The 10,000-nt window shown below is 33.8% G+C and overlaps 1 protein-coding gene across 1 annotated transcript in view; it reads left to right on the top strand.

Annotated features, from left to right (window-relative positions):
• LOC109047815 (receptor-type tyrosine-protein phosphatase mu-like) overlaps nucleotides 1–10,000 on the top strand; it is a 230,700-nt gene that overhangs the window by 200,324 nt on the left and 20,376 nt on the right. The window contains exon 26 of the mRNA XM_042752238.1: nucleotides 4,261–4,297. Within this exon, the coding sequence (XP_042608172.1) occupies nucleotides 4,261–4,297 (37 nt within the window). The remainder of the gene's footprint in view (nucleotides 1–4,260; nucleotides 4,298–10,000) is intronic.

The raw sequence follows: 10,000 nt of genomic DNA, 5'->3' as shown, positions 1-10,000 counted from the left end.
TATATTATATATATATATATATACAATTATATAATAATATCTTATTATCTTATTAATTTATTTTAAATATCTGGTATTACAAATAATGTATTAATTTATTGGTGTAGCATCTTATATACTATTAATATTATTAGTTATTGTATATCAATTAGGTAACCAGGCATTAATTGTCAATAAAATAGAAAGGAACTTGGGAAAAAGAGCATATAAAAATTAAAAAGAGCACCTGCTAAATGTCTTTCCTCACAGAAATAAAACTGAACAGTTCTGGAGCAAAACTGCACGTAAATGACGACAGAATGATGATTTTGTGCGTGAACTTGTCCTGTAATGACGTGTACTGGTGTGTCTGTGTTACTCTGGTAAAGTTAATGAGGCGGATCAGTAAAGAAGCAGAAGGCGGTTAATAATAATCATTTGTTTTGGAGATGAATTCTCCGAGCAGATCATTAAAGTGTTTCTGTGTGGTTTTAACATTCAACAGAGAAACACTGACCCTGAAATCCATCAGCACTGATAAAGACTTCTGACTCGAGTTCATCTTCACAATCACAGACTCCAGACGCACCCAATGAATCTTTCATGAGTCCAGCCAGGGCTTCGTTAGTTACTCCTAATCAACTTTAGCCAGAACTCAGCTCAATGTGACCAGCTTGCTTTTTAGAGATGTGAATTATTCATAAACAGAGTAAACAATCCTTTTGCATTATTTTAGGTTAGAGTTAGTATGTCCTAATCAACTTTAGCCAGAACTCAGCATATATTATGATATATAATATATATATATCTATATATATATATATATACAGTTGTGCAATCAGAAATATTCAACCCTCCTACCTCAAAGAACATTATAGTGAGGTTGATAAAAGATAATGAAATCAATGGACAAAAAAAAAAAAAAAAACCTTGTGAAAAAGAACAAATTTTTTATTTATTGATACATAGCGAGTTATTTTGGACCACAGAAGTTGACTTATACTTTGAAGTTCAAATGAAATGACAGTTGTAACTCTTGTAACACACAAGGGCATGTGCAGTATTATTCATACCCCCAGCTTCAGTAACCTTGTGGGCGTGTCCTTTATTTTTTATAACTTCTAAAACAAAACGGTTTCGATAAGTGCTGACAAGCCTTCTGTACACTTCTCGATTGAGAATCTTTGCCCATATCTTCATGTGCAAAAGATCTGTAACTGCAGTGATGTTTGATGGCTTTCCTCCGTGCTGCTGCACTGCCTTCTTCAAATCCCACTAAAGATTTTCAATTGGATTTGAAATCTGGTGACTGTGAAGGCCACTCCCGGATCCCCCAGCATCTTTTCCCCCAACAAGCTTTAGTTGATTTGGAGGTATGCTTGGGATCATTGTCTTGCTGGAAGATCCCAATGATCACCAAGGTTCTAATTTGTCAAAAGAGAAGGCATCACGTTCTTCTTTAAAATGACCTGGTATTTCTGGGAATCCATGATGTCAGGTACATGATCAAGATTGCCAGTTCCTTCTGCAGAAAAACAGCCCCACATCATCAAATAACCCAGCCTCCGTGCTTGACCATGGGGATGGTATTCCTTTTGGTCATAAGCCTGACTCTGTGCACGCCAGGACGTATACGCTGCTGGTCATATGTCCAAATAGTTCCAGTTTTGTTTGCAATCAGTCCATAGAACTGTTTCCCAGAACTCTGTAGTTTTTATCCAATTCCTCCTGGCAATATTCTAGTGCGACTCCTGATGTTCCTTGAGGCAAGAGTGGAGTGTCGTCGGCTGGGGGTCGCGGCAATGAAGTCCTTGCTTATTCAGTGCACGTCTTATAGTTGCCACTGAAAAACTTGTACCAGCCTTCATTCAGGTCATCTGTAGCTGTCCTTGCAGTCCAAACACGGGGTTTTCTTAGCTGTCCTGACTAAGTTGCTAAGGGGCCGCCTTGATGAATTGTGGGCTTTCTTGCACACGGGCCAGGCAGGTTTTCAGCTGTTCCATAAGTTTTAAACTTCCTTATAATGTGCTCCCAATGGTGTCCTCTGGAATGTTAAATATTTGGAAATCTTCTTATACCCAAGGCCCTTCAGATGTGATGAAATAATCTCCCTCTCTCAGCTCTTGTGGAAGCTCCTTTGTCTTTCCCATGATTGCAACTCACCTTGAAAACCTTCATGGTTGGGGTTTATATATGCATCACAGCTGAAGCAAAGGAAGGATCGTTATTGAGTCCCAAAGGCTTAATGATGTTTCAGCTCCACCTTCAGGCCATAAAAAACTTTCAGAAAGCTTTAAAAATAACATTTTTATATAGGGGTTGAATAATTGTGACATGGCTATCTTAACAAAATATACCTGTTATGCACAAATACTACATCATACATTTTTTGTGTTGATTTTATGCAACACTTAACTCATAAAGAAGTCATCCATAGCAGAATCCCGCACTTTTGAAAAGATTTTTATTCATAAATTCTTAAAACTCTTTGGGGGTTGAATATTTCTGATTGCAAACTGTATATATATATATATATATATATATATAATATAGTAACACACAAATTTGACAGTTTTACATGTTTTTACATAGTGAAATTCTTTGTTTTATTACAAAATTATTGTACATTTATTTTTGTATTTATTTGTTCTCTAAATTTAGTCCAATTATAAAAGTGAAAATTATATATATATATATAATATATATATATATATATATATATATATATATATATATATATATATATATATATATATATAATATATATATATATAATATATATATATAAAATAGAGGTTTATGGGATATCATCTTTTAGAGTTAAGTAAACGTGAACAAACACAAACCAAAACACCATTTTAGCTAATTTCTTTTAATTTTAGCATCTAAATAAGTTTTATTTTTGATCACTAAATTCAATTTATTAATTAATAAATCTAAATAAGTTTTATTTTTGATCACTAAATTCAATTTATTAATTAATAATCTATGCTTTATTTTTTGATCACTAAATTCAATTTATTAATTAATAATTTATTTATTTATTTATTTATTCATTATAATAATAATTATTATTTTTATTATTATTATTTGATTTATAAAATAAATATGTAAATGCATATATAAAACAACTGTAATTGTAACATGATTTATAAAATAAATATGATTTGGAACAATAGTTTTTAAAATTTAGTTTCAGTAAAGATTTATAAATATACAATTTTATTTATAAATACAATTACAATATAGATAGATAGATAGATAGATATTATAAATTATTATATTAAATTATTAAATATTATAGTAGAAGTTTGTGATCTGTCTTCATTTGTTGTTCAGTTAATGTGGACCAAAAACACAAACCAAAACACCATTTTAGTATTTCTTAATGTTCTAGCATTTTAAAATGTTTTATTTTTATAATGAATGTTCTGTAAAGAATTAAAGGTTGCCTGGTCTGACACACACAGGTGTGTTTGGCGTTTCTCTGGTGTGTAAACAGACAGTGTTCTCGGTTCTCCGGCTCAGACATAAACAAATTTCACGCGCTGGGCCGCATAAAGATAAAGAGCGAAGCTGATAGATGCGTCGTCTCTCCATCAGAGCCTTTCTTCCAGACGCTAATTACAGTAAAATACGCTGGATAGATAGATAGATAGATAGATAGATAGATAGACAGATCAGGAGGAAGAGGAGCGGAGAGGAGGAAGAGTGTGGCGCTGCGGATACAAGACGCTTGACAAATGAAATGAGCGGATTAACTGAATCCCACAGACACTGAGCCTATTCTGAACATAATCCCACAATCTGTGCTGAGGAATTACTGTAGATATCAGCCAGTGACGAGACCAATGCGTTTATTATAGTTAAACCAGGCTTATTATAGTCAACTAAAACTAAAACCGTAACAAACACATTCGTGTCACTTGAAATAACTTCAACAGTAAACTGAAATTATATCTCAAAATTATTTTATTTCAGCTAGTTGACAAAGCAACATTTCTCATTTTCATTTAGTTTATGAATACATCTAGAAAAGAATAACTATTAAAATAACTAAAGCTAAAACCTAAATAAAAATTAATAGAAGCTATAGACATAAAAAAGTAATAAAAATGGCAAACATTAAAATTAAAACTAATGTAGTTAGCTAATGTAAAAAAATGGAGCCTTATTGTAGTGTTACCAAAATATTAAGTTTTTTTTTTATGATGAAATAGCTGAAATAGAATTTTTGCATGTTTCAAGATATAATGTTTGTGGTTCTTGTTGTTTTTATAGGGCTACCATCGACCGAATCACTACATCGCCACACAAGGTAAGACAAACGGTCATTATTTATTATTTATTTACCTTTATTTAACCAGAAAGTCTCATTGAGATTAAAATCTCTTTTACAAGAGAGCAGCCATGCAATAAGACAGCATTTTAAAATACAACAAATACACATTAGAACAAGATTAAAACATAATATCCTCTCAACAAAAGCAATCACAAGCCTCCATCACCACTGTCTTTATGATATCTTTAAATTCACCAATAGACACGCATTAATCTAGTTTTAAATATTTTTGCAAATTATTTGATGCCCAAGATGCATAATAGGAAAATGCAGTTTTTGCTTGAATGTCCTTAACCAAATCATTTATATAAATAGAAAACAAAATAGGTCCCAAAATGGAACCCTGGGGGACCCCCTTTAGAAATATCAAGATATGTGACCCTGGGCCCCGAAGCCAGTCATTAGGGTCATTTTTTTTTTTATTGAGATTTATACATCATCTGAAAGCTGAATAAATAAATGAATAATCTTTCCATTGATGTGTGTTTTGTTAGGAGGGCAATATTTGTCTGAGATACAACTATTTGAAAATCTGGAATCTGAGGGAGCAAAAAAATCTAAATATTGAGAAAATCATCTTTAAAGTTGTTCAAATGGAGTTCTTAGCAATGCATATTACTAATCAAAAATTAAGTTTTGATATGTTTAGAGTAGGAAATTTACTAAATATCTTCATGGAACATGAGCTTTAATATCCTAATGATTTTTGGCATAAAAGAAAAATGTATAATTTTGACCCATACAATGTATTGTTGGCTATTGCTACAAATATACCTGTGCTACTGATGACTGCTTTTGTGCTCCAGAGTCACAGATTTTAAGAAAATCAGATTTGAGATCCTCCACTTGAACACACTGAGTCCGATCGACCAAATGATTTCTAAACCAATTCAATTTGTAAACTTCGGACTGAAGTGTGTTAGAAGTTGTTACACACACTCACACACACACTGAGCCATTTAATGCTGAAACGGCGTCTTGAAACAATTAATCATCTGTTGTTGTTGTTGTTGTGGGGGGTTTAGTACAGAATAAATGGATTAGCCGCTATGTGTCTGGCCTAATCTGGCTGTCAGCGCATGCGTTCTCCCAGCATGCCCCTGGAGGCCGCGTCTTGATTGCTAGTTAATTGTTGTGAGATGTTTCTGGAGTGCCAGTGAGTTCCAGTGCTCTGAACGCAATCACTTCCTTTAATAGACTGGTTTAGCTGCGCTGGAGCGGCGTAATTACCTGTTTACTGGAGCGAATCCTGGCTCGTCCTCAGGGACGCCAGCAACTAAAACGCCTCTTTCACTTACTCCCTCTCTGTCCTTTCATTCTGTGCTGTCCAGCAGCCATTTACAACCCAGTCCCACACACTACACAGCACAGACTCTAAAATCAGCCAATCAGAGCTCATTTAGTGTTTACACAGCCAATGATATTCTATTATGGGCTGGGCTACACACTTCATATAATTTAGCAGTGTATTTTGTGATCTAGGTGCTCACACTTACTTGTTTAATGAGTTTAACGGGTCTCAGTAAATGACGTGTGGGAGAAACCATTGTCGTCTTTCTCAATTACAGGCCAGCGTTCAAAGGAAAATCAGTTTTAACAGAACAAGAACAGAATAAGCTTTAACAAGCCCGAAGTTGCTCAGATCAAAGCGAGACGCAGCCGTGAACATCACACTGATTCCTCCTCATTTATTCAGCGCTGCAGGTTTAGGAAGTTTAGATTTACTTCATTATTTTTTTACTTGTTTGTATTTTGCATATGAGTGATTCTTAGAGTATTTTTTTTTTAATCATTCTACTGTTGAAGGAGAGATTATTAATGATTGTAAATGTCTCTTTAATGACTTGTTCGTCATTTTCTAAGAGCTTGAAAGCTGTAATTCCTCGTAAAATATTTAGGAAAAACCTTTAAAAAATTCCTTTCACTTAAAAATGAAGATTCTGTCATCATTTACACACCTTTATGATTTGGTGAAAATAATCCGATAAGAAGTTAATTGCAATTGCAATTTAAAATGCAATTTTTGTATTTTAATTTTGCTAAAAATCTCCAAGTATGCTGTGTTTGTTTGTGGGTCTGATTATACTACATAAAAATATTAAGCAAAATATGAAATACTACTGTTGTAATATTTCACTGTAAAATAAACAATATTATTGTACTATATATATTGTTTTATAGGCTGTGAATATAATATAAAAATACAACTATTGATATTTAGTTTTATTATGGTTTTATCCCATATAAAAATTCATACTAACAAAATAAAAAATAGTATTTGAGAAAAAGTAATGTTTTACAGCTATAAAATTGCACTACTAATATTTTATATATTTCCTAATTTTCAGATGTTCACTCTGAAACGCCATTTCATGATTTTAGTTTTAAGTTAATTAATTGTGCAGCGCTAATGTACAAATGACTTTCTTTTGTGAAATACAAAAAAAAAAAGATGTATAGAAAATGTTGTTTGTACCCCAGTCTTACTTAAAACATCAACTTTTTGTTGCACAGAAGAAAGTATGAAAGATATGAGGGTCAGTAAATGATGACAGAATTTGGGTTTCTGTGTGAATTATCGCTCTGAACATCGAGAATCTTTATTTCAGGACACTGATGTATTAAAGCACAGATGAAACATGGAAGAAGGTTTAATTAAGAGTTCCCTCCACTTAAAAGAATCAGTGACAGTGTAAGTCCAGGACTCAATTACACACACTAGGAATATTTTCCTGCACAATGTGAGCAAACGACTGGAGTCGTGCATAAATGCAGCGCACATGAGCATCAGACTGCAGCTGCACTCGTCTTCTATGACGGCTGAAAAAATGGGAATAATTTTGCCGTGCTGAATCCCCAAGGTCTCATTGAAACGAGTTTGCTAGAACGATGAAAGCATTAGTCCCCCGGTGTGGGAACACAGCCTGACAGCAGCGCGCCGCTAAAGTCTTCTTCCCGCTGAGCGCTCGCACAGTAATTGCTGTTGGCTGACTCCACTTACAGCTGAAGCGGACTGAAGCGAGCCGCTTAGAGGATCAGCAAATTACAGCAAATGTCAGCGCAATTCTCCCGGCGTGGTCCGGATGTGAGATCCGATCTACGCTTAGGATTTAGCTAGTTAAGGATTATCTAAACGCTGCGTGTGTGTTTCTCATAGGGAATACTTCTACAACAAAGAGTTTATCATTATGATTTGTTGTGTTGTTGGTAAAAGTTTTTTCTTTTTTGGATGAGAAGATTAATCTGGGAAGAAGGAGACTCTCATTTCTGTCTGTGAGAAACAACTGAGATGTTGTTGAGCTGTTATATATGAAAGATCAACATATAAGAGAACGGAGTTTATTATTATGATTATAGATGTTATTGCTCAGACTCGTCTCTTTTATAGCTCAGAAGAAACATCTGAGAAGCAGGAGACTCTTATTTCTGTCTGTGAGAAACAACTGAGATGTTGTAGAGATATTATAAATAAAATATCTGTTTTTTATAGAATGAGGAGTTTATCGTTATGATTATAGATGTTATTGCTCAGAGTCGTCTCTTTTATAGCTCAGGAGAAAACATCTGAAGCGCCTGAAGGTTTGTTTAATCTGGTTTCTGTCTAGGAGAAACAGCTGAGATGATGTAGAGATGTCAACTGTTGTCTTAAATCTGTAAAATCAATGTGGAAGAATTTGATGAGAAATGATTGAGATCATAATGAGATTTAACAATATAAGCACAGTTTTGAGACCCACGTGAGATTACTGGAGTCTTTTCCTTAGGAGAAACATCTGAGAAGCAGAAGACTCTCATTTCTGTCTGTGAGAAACAACTGAGGTGTTGTTGAGATATTATAAATAAAATATCAACATATAAGAGAATGAGGAGTTTATCGTTATGATTATAGATGTTATTGCTCAGACTCGTCTCTTTTATAGCTCAGGAGAAACATCTGAGAACCTGAAGGCTCTGTTTAATCTGGTTTCTGTCTAGGAGAAACAGCTGAGATGATGTAGAGATGTCAACTGTCGTCTTAAATCTGTAAAATCAATGTGGAAGAATTTGATGAGAAATTATTGAGATCATAATGAGATTTGACAATCTGAGCACAGTTTTGAGACCCACGTGAGATTACTGGAGTCTTTTTCTTAGGAGAAACATCTGGGAAGAAGGAGACTCTCATTTCTGTCTGTGAGAAACAACTGAGGTGTTGTTGAGCTGTTATATATGAAAGATCAACATATAAGAGAACGGAGTTCAACTGAGTGATTATAGATGTTATTGTTTAGACTTGTCTCTTTTATAGTTTTGCTTTTGACTTTTTATTAAGGAGACATGTGAGATTATGTGAGATACTGGAATCTTTTTTCTCAGGAGAAATGTTTGGGCATTTACTGTTCTTCCTGATGGTCATCTGCACTCCTCACATTGATAAATGTAATTAAACAAAGCAAATCAGGAAGGATCAAGTACATTACTATGATTAAGAGGCGTCTAGTTTCGACAGATCTTAATTAAGTTCATCAGGCTCAGACGATAACGAGAACTCGCCCACAGGCAAAGTCATCGGTAAAGAGTTCTCCAGGACACGAGTGTTTGCTAACGCCGCTGTTTATGTGTGCGTATGAATATGTAAAACCTTGCTTCTCGCTCGGGTTTTTTCTGTCTTTTTTCTGCTGCATGCAATTTGCTTTGGCTCAGAGCGAATGCATCAGAACGTGAGCGCAGATTTGCATGAGCTAATTAGCTTGTCAAAAGTCATTTTGGAATTTGCTTGTTGATTAAAAACAATGCTAATTAGAATTAATTAAACGTGTGATTTTAATTCCTTCGGCTGTGCTGTTATTACCGGGCGCTGGCTTACATGTTGCCCTTATTAAGTTGATTTGGAGCTTTAATGGAAACGCAGATGCACAAATCTGTTGCCGCTCGTTTGCATGCATTTATGAATGAGGCCTTTGAAAGTTTCAGCTCTGCTGCTGGAAAACACGTCCAATAATCCAACAAAGAGCCGCGGCTTCATGACTTCTGCTCCGGTGTCACTCTGGATTATGTTCAGTGGACTGTTTAAAGGCTTCATGTGCTGGAGGAGTCAATCCCAGTCACATTTCAGCCTAAAATCAAAAGAACAAAATTTATTTTTGCATAAGGAAAATAACAAAATAACACTGTTGTTGACACACAGTATGAATATAGAGCTGTAAAGTTCATCTGGAAGGATTTGATGAGAAATGTTAGAGTTTAGGATGAGATCTCTGATGTTCTCTGAGATCTGATTTTTTTAATATTTATCTAAAATGACTTTTTTATGATCTTTTTAAAGATAAGTTTATATTTTAATTGATATGATGTATTTTATAAGGTTTTTTAGATGTAGCTCTATAAGAAAAATTTTGAACATTTTGATTAGAAATATTTGCGTTCATGTTGTATACACACACACACACATAGATAGATTGATAGTTTGTGTGCATATATACATATATTATAAAGAAATATTATAAAAAAAATATTTTATTTTTGAAAGAAAATTCTGTTTATTTTTTAGTTTTAGAAAAACGTGCATATATAAATTTATTTTTATTTTTTTTTTTTAGAAAGTTTCTTTGCAAGATTTTGAAGGAACATAGTTTATTTTATAGTTTTTTTGTTTGTTTGTTTGTTTTTGACAGTTGTTGACATTCTGTATTTGATGAG

The sequence above is a fragment of the Cyprinus carpio genome, chromosome B24 (assembly GCF_018340385.1).
Source record: "Cyprinus carpio isolate SPL01 chromosome B24, ASM1834038v1, whole genome shotgun sequence".
NCBI lineage: Eukaryota > Metazoa > Chordata > Actinopteri > Cypriniformes > Cyprinidae > Cyprinus > Cyprinus carpio.
This window is presented reverse-complemented; position numbering and strand designations above follow the sequence as displayed.